At 47.4% G+C, this 15,988-nt stretch overlaps 1 protein-coding gene and 1 non-coding gene across 6 annotated transcripts in view; one reads left to right on the top strand and one right to left on the bottom strand.

The window, feature by feature from the left end:
* Positions 1 to 15,988, bottom strand: part of TTC7A (tetratricopeptide repeat domain 7A) — a 156,383-nt gene that overhangs the window by 92,634 nt on the left and 47,761 nt on the right. For 4 of the 5 annotated variants that reach the window (XM_032239477.1, XM_032239481.1, XM_032239476.1 and 1 more), the window contains 2 exons: positions 6,550 to 6,680; positions 2,243 to 2,358 (listed from right to left, as the gene is read on the bottom strand). The exons of the other annotated variant lie outside the window; for it this stretch is intronic. In XM_032239477.1, the coding sequence (XP_032095368.1) occupies positions 2,243 to 2,358; positions 6,550 to 6,680 (247 nt within the window). The remainder of the gene's footprint in view (positions 1 to 2,242; positions 2,359 to 6,549; positions 6,681 to 15,988) is intronic. 5 annotated transcript variants of the gene reach the window in all.
* Positions 15,199 to 15,305, top strand: LOC116524333. Its single transcript, XR_004257282.1, has one exon. It is a non-coding gene; the product is annotated as a U6 spliceosomal RNA (small nuclear RNA).

Below are 15,988 nucleotides of genomic sequence, written 5' to 3'. Positions count from 1 at the left end.
ATGAAAGACATATATCAAAATGTTAAAAGTGATCATCTAAAGTGGAGGGGGGATGTCAGCAAACTTTTTCTGTCAAGGGCCAGAGAGGGGCTGAAAGTTGAGCTGATCAGCAATGGCCAATGATTTAATAAATCTTGCCTACATAATGGAGCAGCCATACAAACTCAAAAGCACAGGGCCTGGAGAGCTTCCAGGTTGCTGGCACACGGCAGTGGCACACCCAGCAGGGCCTGGACACTCTGCATGCCTTCCACATACCTTGCCCTATGCACCTCTGCTACCCCACTGGGCTGTACCATTTTACGTGGTACTGTACATCAGTCATCTAGCAAGTAAACTGCTTTCCTGGTTCCATGAGCTGCTCTAGTAACTTACTGAACCAAGAAGAGGTTCTGAGAACCTGATTTGTAGCCAACTCAGACAGAAGTTGCTGGAACCTGGGGACCTGCTCCTTGTGACTGGTGTCTGCAACGGAAGGCAATCTTGCGTGGGACTGAGCCTGTGAGCTCTGTGCTAACTCTGGTTAGCATCAGAGGTGAATTTAATCGTGGAAAACCCAGCTGGTGTCAGAGAATTGGTTGTGAGTGGGGAAAAAACCCACATTTGGTCACAGAAATGACCTGTGTTGTGTTGAGTAGAGTAGGGCCAGGCATGGTGGCTCATGCCTGTAACCCCAGTGCTTTAGAAGGCTGAGGCAGGAGGATCACTTGAGTGCAAGAGTTTGAGACCAGCCTGGGCAACAAAATGCAACTCCTTCTCCGCAAAAAATACAAAAAATAAGCCAGGTGTGATGGTGCATGCCTGTTGTCCCAGTTACTCAGGAGGCTGAGGTGTGAGGATCGCCTAAGCCCAGGAGGTGGGAATTGCAGTGAGCTGTGATCACACCATTGCACTCCAGCCTGGGTGCCAAAGCAAGATATTGTCTAAAAAAAAAAAAAGTACAGAGTAGAAGAAAACAGTGAGTTTGCTTTTTCCTACTAAACAAGTACCACGTGCAACTATCATGTATTCAAAAACATATAATGAAAAGAATGAATAAAGTGAAATGAAACAAAATAAATCATACTAAAAATGGCATATAGGCCTCAGAGAACTCCAGGCAGTCAGTGACCAGAAAGCTGCGTGACCCTGACCTTGCATGAAGGAGGAGGTCACACCTGCTTGGCCTGGCCCACAGCCATGGGAAGCAGAGTGAGGTGAGGTGTGACCACGGAAGACGGTTGCACTTGGAACCTGAATCCCCTCCTCTGGTCAGTGATGTCCTCCAGCCCCAGCCCATCATGTCTGTGCAAGGTCATAATGATGCAGAGGAGGGGGCCCAAAGCCTCTGCTGCAAAGACAGGCAGGACCCCAGCCCCGCCTGGGAGTCCCTAGACTGGTGGAGGTGTTGTCAGCAGACGGGACTAACCAACCAGTTGCGGAATGGCCTCAAAGCCATGCTTGCCGCCAATACGCGCTCTCATCTTGGAGCTTCTCCCTCCCCTGCCACCACCCAACACACCCCAGGAAACAACCACTCCTGGCCTAACTCCCAACACCAGCCACCCCCTCCACTATCCACTGAGCAGGCCCTGCTTCAGCCAGGAGCAAAAGCCTACAGAAGGCATTGCAGGCACCATGGTTCTTAGGTCTCAGGTAGGCCAGGATTCCAAGGCACTTCAAGACAGCCCACAGGAAAACGAGCATTTCTACTGCCCCATCAGCAGGGACAGCCCCAGCCCCAGTGTGATGCCAGAACTTCACTGCTACCATACTTTCCCTCATACTTCACCACCCCTTAAAAGCCAGAATGAACAGGAATCTGCCTTCCCATTAGATTGCTGGGGAACGTGAGGCTCTGAGGAAGCAAGTAACTTCACTCACACCACAGACAACAGTGGAAAAAAACCAGACCCACTGGCCAGCTCACTGTCCTTTGCTCTTTCAACATCACCTCCCAAGCACCCTCCGCCCTCCGCCCTCCCCCGTCAAGATACTCATGCCTGTTTCTCTTCTTAGCAGTCTCCCCTGAGCACACGCAGGCTTTATTGCTTCCTCAGCTTCCTGAGGCATGGCCCTTCCCACTGAGAACGCCTCTGCACACTCCTGTCTGACAAGATGTGATACAAGCCAGTCCCCACCGATCCTATTGGGAGAGCACATGTGCACAGGCCAGAGAAGAGGGAGAGCAGGATTGAGGCCACGTCAAAAGCCTCGGCCCAGGGGAAGCATTCTCCTGCCCACTGAACTGCCAGTGACCTACCCCTTCTTCAGGTTTTTCACATAGGCGCTCTGGAGGGCGGCTTCCAGGAAGTAGGTGAGCTCATAGTCAACCGGGTGACAGCCTTTCAGATGCCTCGACGTGCTGTTATTTGCGGTCTGGGAAGGGGAACAGAGAGAGAGCCATTGTCTCAAAGTTCTGAGCAGGGGGTCACTCAGCAAGAGGAGGTGGCCTCATCACCATCCCAGTCCTAGCTGTTCAGGGGCACATTGTTGCAATTCTCAGACCAGACTTGATCTAGCTCAAGGTTCTGGGGTACATGTGCAGATCATGCAGGACTGTTGCATAGGTACTTACATGGCAAGGTAGTTTGCTGCCTTCATCCCCCCATCACCTATATGTGGTATTTCTCACCTCATTTTAACTCAAAATGTATCTAAAGCACTCTCTCCCCATCCAAATGGTAGATGCCCAAAAGCGGTTTTTTTGTTGTTTGTTTGTTTTTTTGTAGAAACTGGGTCTTACTATGTTGCCCAGGCTGATCTCGAACTCCTAGGCTTAAGCAATCCTCCCACCCTGGCCTCTCAAAGTGATGAGATTATAGGCATGAGTGACTGTCCTAAGCCTCTAACATTTATTCAACAGGGCTTTAAATTCATTAACTCATTTAGTCCTTTAGAGCACCTCTATTAGGCAGGAACTAATCATCATCATTTCCATTTCACAGGTGAGAACAGAGAGGGTCTCTTCCTGCCCCAAGGCCACTCAGGTTGTGGGTGGCGGAGCCAGGCAGTCAGGTTCCCCCCTCCACTCTTACCCTCTACTGCAGGAGGACTTCCCTGCCTGTCCAGAGCCATGCTGAGCACTTGCTCTTTAACTAGACAGCACTCACTGTCTGAGCACGTGTAGAGGGACCGCTTCACATAGCATTGCTCCCCTGCTCTTCTGCATATACAAACCTCATCTCCCACCAGACTTCAATCCCACAGGACAGGAACTGAGTCTCCTGAGTCTCACAACTGTCCACACCCCCACCCCCAGTTAAGGAAAGACAAGGGGAAATGAAACTCTTACAAAATCGCCACCCAAGTCCAAATCTTATTTATGCCTCACAACGATCCTACAGGGCTGGTTTTGTTTGCATTTTATACATGAGGAAACTGGGGCTCAGAAAGTGTTTAAGATAAAAGTGTCCATTAGAGACATGTCCATTACGTTTGTAATCCCAGCACTTTGGGAGGCCGAGGCAAGAGAATAGCTTAAGGCCAGGAGTTCCAGACCAGCCTGGGCAAAAGACTGAAACTGTCCCAGTCAATCCATCAATAATTTAGTGCCTAAGGTCACAAAGCTGGTGTTAGCCTGGACCTCAAACTCAAGCCTAACCAGGTACAGATTCCAGGCTATTTCTACTACGTATCAGTTAATTCATTCCACAAACATCTGAGTGCCTGCTATATGCCAGATACAACACTGTCCCTGTCAAACAAGCATGGAATGTTAGAACATCCTCCAGAGAATCGAGACCCCCTGGTTCCAGGAGAAGCTGAGGAACAATTACATTATTAACTGAGCTGTTGCTTAAAAGCCTCAGTTCTAACAGGGTCCTCCAGTCCAACGAGACAGGCCTGCCTTCAGTATACCATCTCCTTTGTCTAATCTGAGGGGAAGAAAATCAATGAGGCATCCACCTCCTTTTTCAGAATTTAAAGTAGATTTAAGAGAGGGTCTTAGTTCCTTAGAGGTCAGGACTGGGTCTCGGGAGGGACACACAGCATTTCTTAGGATGCACAGGGTTCTATGGCCTGCCCTCCTTCAACTTAAGATAACAACAATTGGGGCTCGTTTGCTTGCCAGGTACTGATTCCAGCCCTGGACATAATTTTAGCTCATCACCTTACTACCCTTTTGAAAGCCCAAAGCCACTGGGCATGGTGGCTCACGCCTGTCATCCCAGCACTTTGGGAGGCTGAGGCAGGTGGATCACCTGAGGTTGGGAGTTCAAGACCAGCCTAATCAACATGGAGAAACCCTGTCTCTATTAAAAATACAAAATTAGCCGAGGGTAGTAGCACATGCTTGTAATCCCAGCTACTCGGGAGGCTGAAGCAGGAGAATCACTTGAACCCGAGAGGCGGAGATTGTCGTGAGCTGACATCATGCCATTGCACTCCAGCCTGGGCAACGAGAGAGAGACTCCATCTCAAAACAAAACAAAGAACAGAAAAGAGAGTCCAAAGCCTAGGCTTCCAGCTGAGCAGGAGGCTTTCTCTTTTTCATGAAAGTTTCCCCCCAACCACATGCAATGCAAATGTGAAGAGCTCCTAAAACACTGCTACTGTCTAGCAGTGACCCGCTCCCCTTCGGTGGAGGTCAACTCAACCATGCTGAGTCTCTAAGTGACCTCTGCCAGGGAATGGGCACTCAAGTCCTGCATTTGCTGAGCACATCGGTCACTTCTTTCCTCCTTTAGTCCAATCAAGCAGATATCTTCTAGAGCAGTGGCGTGATTTTGCCCTCAGGGGACCGTTGCCAGTAACTGAAGACATTTTTGGCTATCACCACAAGGGGGATGGTGCTACTGGCATAGTGGGGGAGGCCAGGGATGCTGATAAACATCCTATAATACACACAGCAGCCCCCTCGCTCCCCTCCCCCTGACAACAAAGAATTCTCCAGCCCCAAATGTCAACAGCACTGAGGTTGAGAATCTTGCTCTAGGGGAATTGACCTGGCTTGGGTTGGACTCCCTCAAAATGGCCCATGACAAAAACAGGTACTGGACTGACATTTTGGCATCTGCCAAAGGAGGTGAGGTGCAAGCATCTCCAGGGCTCTAAGTCTCTCAGCCCATGACCACCTCCTCCTTCAGGCCACCAATCCTAATCTACTCTGCTCTAGAGCCTGCCATCTAATGCACTAAATATCTATTCCACAGAATACCTAAGCACCACCCCCAATATCTTCTCCGCAAGTATTCGGAGCCACACTCCCCTGGGTTCAAATCCTGCCAACACCATTTACTAATGATGTAAACTCTGGGAGGCTAACTCCTCTTCAAATTTGAGTTTTCTTACTTGTAAAATGGGAATGAAAACAGGGCCTATCTCATCCAGTCGGTGTGAAGATTAAATTATAGAATGAGTGTAAAGTGCTTGGAGTTGTGTCTGACACAAAAGCAGCACTCAAGAAGTGCTAGCAGTATCTCTGTTGAATATAGTTGCCTGTCCTCTTAGCACTGAACCAAAGGCCCCTCATGTAATAGTATTCAGATGTGGAAGGAAAAGGAATAAAATGGAGGCTGGGCATGGGCCTATAATCCCAGCACTGTGGAAGGCTGAGGCTGGTGGATCACCTAAGGTCAGGAGTTCAAGACCAGCCTAGCCAACATGGTGAAAACCTTCTCTACTAAAAATACAAAAATTAGAAGGGTGTGGTGGTGGTGGGCACCTGTAGTCCCAGCTACTCAGGAGGCCAAGGCGGAAGAATCACTTGAATCCGAGATCGAGCCACTGCACTCCAGCCTGGGTGACAGAGCAAGGCTCTTAATAAACCAGAGCCATCTAGCCTTGGCAACAGAGCAAAATTCCATCCCCCACAAAAAAGAATAAAATGGATAAAAATTAAAAATAAAAGTAAAAACAAAATACATGAAACTAAACCAGAGCCTCCCAGAAGGTGAAGGGCTGGGATACTTAGCACAAACGCTGCTACCACCTGCACCTGACACCCCGCAGACAGTTAAACCAGGCCCACCATAGGAAGCAGAGAGGGAGGGGGACCTGAGAACTGCCAGAGCCCCAATGACCAGCTCTTTTACCAGCCTCTGAAAGGCTTGGAGAAGGGGTCCCAAGACCCTGCATCCTCACAGGATACAGGGAGGAGCTTCTGGGACACCGAGAGCAGGGAAAGATGTCCAACTGGGAGACCCAGGCTGACTCCACCCCTGCCAGGGAAAGAACGGTGAGCAAATGAGTCAATCTCCCTAGAGCTCACGTATTAAACAGGGATAAGTACAACACCCACCTCAGGGGTGGCTGTGAGGAGTTGATAAGTTAACAAACGGGGCAGTCACATGTGGTGCTGCAAGATGAGTTCACCAAAGAGTTCCTGGTGCTTAGAGATGGCGTGGACTCATTTATCTATTAAACTATTTTCCAGTAAAGAGTCTCATTCTAGTGGCATCAGTATACTATAATGAGTTTTCCAACCTATAAAGTAGAATGCTTTTGGGGGACAGAGGAGGTGCCTTCTTCTAATTAGCACAAAGGTGACCTATGGGCTTAGCGGGATCCGTAGATATAGGTGCTCAGTAGAAAGCAGCTGCTACCATGGTGTTATTTCCAGCTCACCTTCTCCAATTCCTGCAGGAACACCTGAGCGATCCAGGAGGCCCTCTCAAAACAGGTGATCACTTCCTCCTCCCTCTCCGTCAGGCGGAAGCGGGAAGCTATGGAGTTGGGTAGGCGTTCCAGGGAGAGGCCTGCAGGAGGAAGAGGGTGCCTCAGACCTGCCCTGCTCGGGCCCCCGGACTCCAGGCCCTCCCTATGGGCCCAAGGTGGGCTCATCGGAGGGGGCACACACTTTGGTGCAGCCAGCGGGAGGCAGAGGTCTGTGGAGGGAAGGGGGGAAGCTGAAGCAATGGTGGTGTTAGCAGTGGCCAGAAGTAAGCGATGGGACAGCACGTGGGGAATCACACTGTATCACTCCAGCCCAAATCCTGCCTATCTGCCCAGCTACCTCCCCACGGAAGCCACTCCTGATCCCTCCTATGTAGTGGAGTATTCCCATTTTTCTAAGCAAAAGAATGAGTTTTTAAAAATTTATTATTTTTCTTTCCTCTTTCCTCCTTTCCCCCATCCCCATTTCCTACTTAGCTCTTAGAAATGCAATAACCTTTATCTTCCCGTTACCAGACACTCCCTACACAGCAAGCTTATCCAGGTGCTGACTTAGAAGCTCTAGAGCCAGAACTCTTTCCCACTGGGAGACTGCCTTGAGAGACATGAGTCAATTTCCATCCTAAAGTATGACTCAGAGGGAACTCTTTCCCACCAGAGTATCTTGAAGCAATGGTCACTTGACAACCTAGCCCTGGACGCAGTGGTGCCAGCTCAACCACCTAGTAGGAAGGCACCAAGCCAAGTCATGCAGACCCTGGACTTGCTTGCTCCCTCCTCTGCATGCCATTCATGCCAAGTCCCTCTTTAAAAGCCCCACTTTTTGCCCAAAAAGTGAAGTGGTTATCTTTAAAGGCAGGAGCCTGTACCTCCTCCCCTAAGCTAAGCTTGGGAATAAAGTCACTTTCTTTATTCCAGGGCTTGCTCCTGTTAATTGGACTCTGCAAGTGGTGGGTGACTGAACTGCGCTTCAGTTCCAATTTTGGTGGCCCCTATGAGGACTGCAACACACTTTGGACTATTGAGCCTATCACCTGATTTCACTATCGGGCAAGGTTGTGGGGGGGCACCTGGGAGCGCCAGCTGCTCCTGGCTACTGGACTCCAGGACAGGAATGCCAAGGGGATTTCTCAACAGCTGCCAAAACATTCTTGTTTTGGGGAAACTTCCCTTTCACTTCCTGGCATGACATCTGCTGCTTCCCATGCTTCACTGCTACAAAGAAAGTGACCTCTGAAGAAGCCGGCAACATTGAAACTGGGTGAGCAAGTTGGACTGTACCCGATTTTCTTCTGTCTCTTCTGGCTGTCTCTGGGACTTCACTCTGTGCAGATTTGGCTGCTATTGTCACCATTAGGGCATTGTGAGTATTTGCATTTGTGGCACTATAGGGACTCAGCTGCCTATGAAGCTGTCTGGAGCTGAGGCAGGGGGTTCAGAACTCCACTCAGCTCCTCGACTGGGGGTTTTGTTTGGAAGCGCACCATTTGTTTGTCTGAATGTATGACTTTGCGTACAGGCCGATTTCTTTCTTTCCTTAGCTCCCTCCGGCTGGAAACAGTTCACCTCAACTGGCAACCTGCGGCCGTGGCCTGCACCAGGCACTGAGGCTCTCCCCGATGGGATAAACGAGGGTAGCAAGCGTATCCCTGCACCATGTGGTGGCTGGAAGGCTCTCAAGCTCCTCTTCCGTCACTCACTTTTTCCTCTCTCTTTCCATTCCCTCTCTCACGTCACTCTTGGAGAACCAGACTGCACTGCGAAAGCCAGCCAGAAATTTCATACTCATGAGGACAAGTTTCCCCCTTACCTTCACCTTGCTGTCCCACAAGCCTCATTTTCAGGGGTTCCATTCTGTCCCTGGGCCTTGGATTAAAAGAAGGGGTAGATTGGACATGGACAACAAGGTCTCTGTCCCCTCAAAGAGCCCCTTGGGGCACATTTTGGTTAACTGAAAAGCATACAGTTGCTGGTGTGGTGGCTCACGCCTGTAATCCCAGCACTTTGGGAGGCCAAGGCAGGCAGATCATGAGGTCAGGAGATTGAGACCATCCTGGCTAATACGGTGAAACCCCATCTCTACTAAAAATACAAAAAATTAGCAGGGCATTGTGACAGGCACCTGTAGTCCCAGCAACTCAGGAGGCTGAGACAGGAGAATTGCTTGAACCTGGGAAGCGGAGGTTGCAGTGAGTCAAGATCATGCCACTGCACTCCGGCCTGGGCAACAAAGTGAGACTCCATCTCAAAAAAAAAAAAAAAAAAAAAAGCAAACAGTTGTGAGCCCCTGGCTAGGAAAAAGAGGATCTTTTACCATAATACTGTCTGGACCCAACACCACCTGGGCCACAGTGAATTTCGGCCTGAAGATGGGGTTACTTGGTTACATTTCAGTAGTTAGAAGAAAAACATCCACCCTCCCGGTGCTCACCACTTTCTAGACTGTATTTTGATCATCTCTGGCCAGCTTTTCCCTCCCCAACTAGCTGAAAGTGCCATGGGGGCAAATGTGAACCTTTTTGGACAACCACAACCCCTAGCACAGCACCTCACACAGCAGGTGCTCGAGTTATGCAGCATTTTACATGCACGCTTCCCATGGAACCCAACAGTTCCTCCCTGCAGAAGTCACCCATGCTCAGGTCTCTGCCTTCAGTGGATGCCCACTCTCCCCTTTATCAGTAACAACACCTTGCTCTCCCTTTGACCACCCCTCTTGCAATCTCAGCTGATCATAACAGCCACAGTGATCAGATAAGTGTGGGCACATGGCCCAATCTGGGCCAATAAAAACCAGTCTCACTCTTTCCACTGGGGTTGTTAAGCTGGTACCAAACATCAGCTTAGAAACGTTAGGGAAAACCTGCCTTAAAATGAAGTCTACACAATGTGAATATAAATAATACTACTGAAGTGTACATTTAAAAAAGTTTAGATGGCAAATTCTATGTTGTACAGGGCTTTTTACTGCAGTTAAAAATTTTTTTAAATAAAAGCTTCAAGGCTGAAAGCAAAAAGCTCAAAAAATAAAAACAATCTCTAAGAAACAAAGGGATATAGCATTGTTACCCTTACTAGAAATGAATGCTGAACAGAAATACAACTATATTTGCATCAGGTTACTTTTTTTAAGACAGGAAAAACGCTGGATAAACTCTTAGTCATGAAAAAAAAAAAAAAAAATGAAATCCATGCAGAGTAAAGGTAAGACAGGATGGAGAAGGGCAGATTCCTAAGAGACTGTTTGAGTACCTAGATCTAGTTTTACCTAAAGCTCTACCTGCTAGAACTTTCCAGTGTATGAGCACCATTAAATAGCTCCCATGTCTTCTCTCATTTCCTTCCTTCCTTTTTTCTGTAGGGGAGGTCACTTGCAGCTAATAAAGACTTGACTAGAGAGTGCTATCCTTCTGAACTATTGGTTCCCAATGGGGAGATTCAATGTCTAGTTCATCTTTGTGCCCACACGGTACTTTACATGTAGTAAGCAGAGGCTCAGGATGAACTTACTAAAGGGACGTATAATAGAAGAATCCTCAACTGTTTCCTACCCTATAAGCCCCAACATTCATCTAATGACCAAGTCTTCAACACTTCAAACCTCCCCTTCGTCTTTTTCTACCACCTTATTTCAGGTTTTACCTTTTGAGTGGATGACTACATCAGCCCTAACTGGCCTCCCAGCTTGCAGTCTCACTCTAATCCTCCGGGGGATCCTTCTAAAACTCTCCAGGGGTCCAGGCTGTTACAGGGTAAGGTCCAACCTCTGGAGGCACCACACCAGGGCCTCCAGGTATCACTTCTCCAGCCTCATCTCTTGCCTTACCTGCTACAGCCACACCCAACCTCCTACTCCCAACTGCTGGGTTATAGGATGCCTTCTTGACTTGCTCAAGTTGTTCCTCCTGCCTGGAATGTATCCACCCCAACAAGTCTATCCAAAATTACAGTTCACATTCTGACCCACTAAATGCTACCTCCTCTACAAAGCCCTTCCTGATATTCCCTGGTATAATCAAACATTCCTCCTTTAAGTCCCAGTCTATACATATTCCTAACTCACCATTTCTTATGTTTCCCCAGACTGAGGGCTCCTTCAAAACATGAACCTAATCATGTTTATCTTTCTACTATCTGGCACACAGTAGGTACTGGACAAACATTTGCTGGCTGGATGAAAAAACACAAGCCTGGTCATGTCTGACAAAGTACAAAGTGCTCTGCAAATATAGGGTAAGGAATTACTATTGTTTTTCTTAGCCAGATTCCCATGCACACAGAGTCAGTGACCTTGTCCTTTGCCAGTGATCTGGGGTGTTACTAGATCCAAAGGTCGGGTACCTTGGCGTGGAGGAAGGTGGGCACAGAACGTGAAGGTCCTTGCTAACACAAATACCCAGGTGCCGGGTCACTGGGTGTCACCGTGCCTCCTGCCAAATGACTCACAACCAGGAGGGGGAGGCTCCTCATTCCAGAGGACTAATGGGGGAAGAGGAACCAAGAAAGAATCAAGGAGACAGGCCTCGCTGCCCACTGCCAGAGCTGGGCGTGCCCCTGCTCCCCAGACATGCAGCCTATCCACCCTGCAGGAAGGTGGGGCAAACCTATGAACTGTTCATAGGCCTAGCCCAGGAGACCAACTGCAGGTGGCAGGGCACAGACAATTCCAGGGGACATAGAGTGGATCTGTTTCAACACAGCTGCCCTGTGGACCCCGGAGAGATGCACTCAGGCTGGGCTCCCTCCTGCCACACCTCTGGCCCCAGCACCAGGATGGGTGATGCCAGCTGCTGGCAAGTTCAAGCTGCCAGTCCCAAGCCTCCAGAGGGCTGGCCACTGCAAAGCAGTGAATTCAGGAACAATGGTCTCTGAGGCCTTCACCTTCCCTGTGTGGCATTTGTTTCTTCCACTCCCAGAAGGGGCTTCTCCACCGTGCTTCTCCAAGAACCCCAAATCCCATCTTCCTAGAAAGCTCAAAGCAGGCTGGGCACAGTGGCTTACACCTGTAATCCCAGCACACTGGGAGGCCCAGGTGGGAGGATTGCTTGAGCTCAGGAGTTTGAGACCAGCCTGGGAACATGGTGAAACCCTGTCTCCACGAAAAATACAAAAAATTAGCCAGGCTAGGTGGCGCACACTTGTGATCCCAGCTACTCAGAAGGCAGAGGTGGGAGAATCACTTGAGCCTAGGAGGCGGAGGCTGCAGTGAGCTGAGATCATGCCACTACAATCCAGCCTGGTCAACAGAGCAAGACCCCATCTTCATTTTTAAACAGCTCAAAGCAAAGCCACTTCTTCTCTGAAACCCTGCCAGGTAGAGTTAAGCCTTCCTGTGTCTAAACCAGCTGAACAGTTTGGCTCCATCTCCTATGCATGTGCCTTTTTCCTGCATTGTCCTCATCCTTTCTACCCATTTCCGATTGATCATTGCACCCCAGTGATAGCCAGAGCCTAGTGTTTAGGAACCATGCAGATGGATGCGTAGATGAATGAGTGTATTCACACAGCCAAGCGTACAGCCAAGAGGAGTTCCTCCCTCTCCACTTAAAAAATCTTTCTTGGAGAATTCATAAACAAATTGTGGTATAGTTATACAATGGAACATTACTCAGATTTTTTAAAAAAGAGACGAACTCCTATATACACATAACACGAATGAATTACTTAGAAATTACATTGTCGAAAAGAAGCCGGACATAAAAAAAATACATACTGTATGATTTCCTTTATTCAAAAAAGCAAATTGATCTATAGCAATAGAAAATAAGGCCAGGAGTGGTGGCCCACGTCTGTGATCCCAGCACTGTCAGAGCTGAGGCAGGGGCATCAACTGAGCCCACAAGTTTGAGATCAGCCTGGGCAACATAGGGAGACTCTTATCTCCCTTAAAAAAAAAAAAAAGAAAAAGAAAAGAAAACAACTAGTGGTTGCCTGGGGTGGGGGTGGAGAGACCAATTAGAAAAGAGCCCAAGGGGACTTTCTATAATGACAGAAACATTCTGTATCTTCATTAGGGTACTGATCACAAGGATATTTATACAGGTCTAATTCATGAAATTATACAGTTAAGATCTGTACATCTCACTATATAAAAATTTATCTAAAAATAATGGAGATAATGCTTTTTTGAAGGGAGCTGTCATGATTCAGAGAAATAAAAGTTCAAAGTAGAGGAGTACATTCACTGAGGTGGTCCTCTGTAAAGCAATTTCCAACACACACAAGGCCAAAAAGTTTCTGGAGCTGGCAGTGGCTTTACCTGAGCAAGGCCACAGTCCAGTCACCCAGTTGTGCCCATAAAAAGGGGTAGGGAACCTTATATTTGTCTCCTGGTTGATAAGCTCTATTTTCCTATTCACAAACATCTGACTGGAAGCCCACCCAGCGACTCCAGGCTTGGGTTTCTTCACCCTCTGCCCAGTGAGTGCTTCTGCACAAGCCGTCAGACCACAGCACTTCATCCAGGATGGAGGTGGGCTGCCCTGCGCCCAGCCCGCGAGGCATTGGAGGATTGTAACGCAGCCCTGTGGGGCAGGCATGCCTTGTGATTCCTACCAGCAGGGCCATTCTGTGCCAATACATAGCTCTAGGAAAGGCCCCTTTCAAGAGGAGGACTTGCTTTTTCATTAACTCAGAACTTTCGATTTGGAGCCAAGCTGATCCTGGCACAGCCTCAGGTCCAACACCAGGCTGGTCCCAGCTCCTTCAGTCTGAATGACTCATCACATCCCAGGCAGCCACCCTTCTAAGAAGCCCCACCCTTGGAGCCCTGGAGCCTAGGGCCCTGGATGCAGAGGTAGAAAACAGAAAACTTCTTCGGCAACGGAACCCCCTTCCTCCCACCTACCCAGCCTGTCAAAGGGCACAGGACAGCTGCAGCACCCAGGGAAGATGAATCCCAGACTTGGGTACCCTGCAGCCAGGGGCAGAAGGGAAAAAATGCAATTCATTCAGCTTTCAGGGAGGAAACCGAAAGGCCAGGTAGGGAAGAATCCTCACAGACCACTTTGTTAAAATTAGAACGTTTAAAAATAGAATTACCTTATGACCCAGCAATTCCACTTCTAGGTGTATACCCAAAATAATAGAAAGCTGGGTCTCAAAGAGACATCAGTACACTCGAGTTCATAGCAGCATTATTCACAATAGTTAAAATGTAGAAGCAACCGAAGTGCCCATTGACAGATGAATACTGTATGATTTCATTCAAAAAATAAACAAAATGTCATGTATACATACATACAATACAATATTATTCAGCCTTTAGAAGGAAGGAAATTCTGACACATGCTGCAATATGGATAAGCCTTGAGAACATTATACTAAGTGAAATAAACCAGACACAAAAAGGCAAATACTGTTATGATTCCTCTTACATGAGGTACTTGCGTAATCGAATTCATAAAAACAGAAAATAGAAGGGTGGTTGCCAGGGGTTGGGGGAGGAGGGAATGGAGTGTTGCTCTTTCATGGGCGTAGAATTTTGGTTTCGCAAGGTAAAAGAATTCTGGAGTTGGCTGCACAATAATGCAAATGTTAAAGAGTTCAGGAAATTGGTTGCAGAACAATGTCTTAGTACCGAACTGTACACTTAAAAGTGGTTAAGATGGTAAATTTTATGGTATGTAAATTTAACACAATTTATTTATTTTTGAGACAGAATCTCAGTCTGTCGCTCAGACTGGAGTACAGTGGTGCAATCTCAGCTGACTGCAACCTCCACCTCCTGGGTTTAAGCAATGCTCCTGTTTCAGCCTTCTGAGTAGCTGGGATTACAGGCATACACCACCACGCCTGGCTAATTTTTATATTTTTAGCAGAGATGGGGTTTCGCCATGTTGGCCAGGATGGTCTTGAACTCCTGACCTCAGCTGATCCACCTGCCTCAGCCTCCCAAAGTGCTGGGATTACAGGCGTGAGCCACCGTGCCAGGCCAACACAATTTTTTTAATGAAAACAAAAAACAAAAACAAAAACAGACAATTTGGCTTCTGTATCAAAGTCTCCAAAAAATGTAGACTCTACGATTCAGTAATCCTACTTTCTAGAAATTTATCTTTAAAAAAAAAAAAAAAAAAAGGCTGGGGGTGGTGACTCACACCTGTAGTCTCAGCACTCCGGGAGGGAGAAGTGGGAGGACTGCTTGAGCCCAGGAGTTCAAGACCAGTCCTGGCAACATAGTGAGACCCTCATCTCCACCAAAACAAAACAAAACAAAACAAAACAAAACAGTGTGTGTGTGTGTGTGTGTGTGTGTGTGTGTGTGTGTATATATATATATATATGCAAAATTTAGCTTCAAGGATATCTACTTCAGTATTGTTTATAATAGCAAAAAAAGAAAAAATATTTAGCATATGGGTCCAACGCAGGACAAGTTCACAAAATTATGATAGAACATACTTCTTAGAGGGACAAGTGGCGTTCAGCCACCTGAGATTGAGCAATAACAGGTCTGTGATACCCTTTTATTTAAAAAAAATAATAAAAAAATTATGATAGAACATTACAATGAAATGCTATGAAGTTACTTACAGTGACATAGAAGTGTATTGAAAAATGACTCATGAAATACTAACTTTTTTTAAAAAGCAGATTACAGTGCTCGCTTTGGCAGCACATATACTAAAATTGGAACAATACAGAGAAGATTAGCATGGCCTCTGTGCAAGGGTGACACGCAAATTCGTGAAGCGTTCCATAAAAAAAAAAGAAAGAAAAAAAAAGCAGATTATAAAACGTGACTGTATGAACTTACATTTAGTTTTAAAAGCACACATAAGCATATAGGGAAAAAAAGACTAGAAGGATATAGTCTTTTTTGATCATCATTCCTAACTCTGTTTCCTCAAATACAAAATGGAATTACTCACAATGCCTAGCTCTGAGTGCAGCCATGATCATTAAATTAGATGAAATATTGTAAAGAGTAAAAAGTATGCTGGCCAGGCGCAGTGGCTCACGCCGGTAATACCAGCACTTTGGGAGGCTGAGGTGGGCGGATCACCTGAGGTAAGGAGTTCAAGGCCAGCCTGACCAACATGGAGAAACCCCATCTCTACTAAAAATACAAAACTAGCTGGGCATCATGGTGCATGCCTGTAATTCCAGCTACTCTGGAGGCTGAGGCAGAAGAATCACTTGAACCAGAGAGGCAAAGGTTGTAGTGAGCCAAGTTCGCATCACTGCACTCCAGCCTGGGCAACAAAAGTAAAACTCCGCCTAAAAAAACCAGTATGCTCTTAGAAAATATTTTCAAGTGACGCTCACAATAACCTCTTACGTAGGGGTTTAACCGTTCTCCAGAGTTACAAATGAAAAATCTAGGTGGGGTGAGGTGGCTCACGTCTATAATCCCAGAACTTTGGGAGGCTGAGGCAAGCAGATCACT

The sequence above is a fragment of the Sapajus apella genome, unplaced genomic scaffold (assembly GCF_009761245.1).
Source record: "Sapajus apella isolate SASKATOON/1434 unplaced genomic scaffold, GSC_monkey_1.0 scaffold44, whole genome shotgun sequence".
Classification (NCBI taxonomy): Eukaryota; Metazoa; Chordata; class Mammalia; order Primates; family Cebidae; genus Sapajus; species Sapajus apella.
Note: the sequence above shows the minus strand (reverse complement) of the source record. Positions and strands in the feature narration are given on the sequence as shown.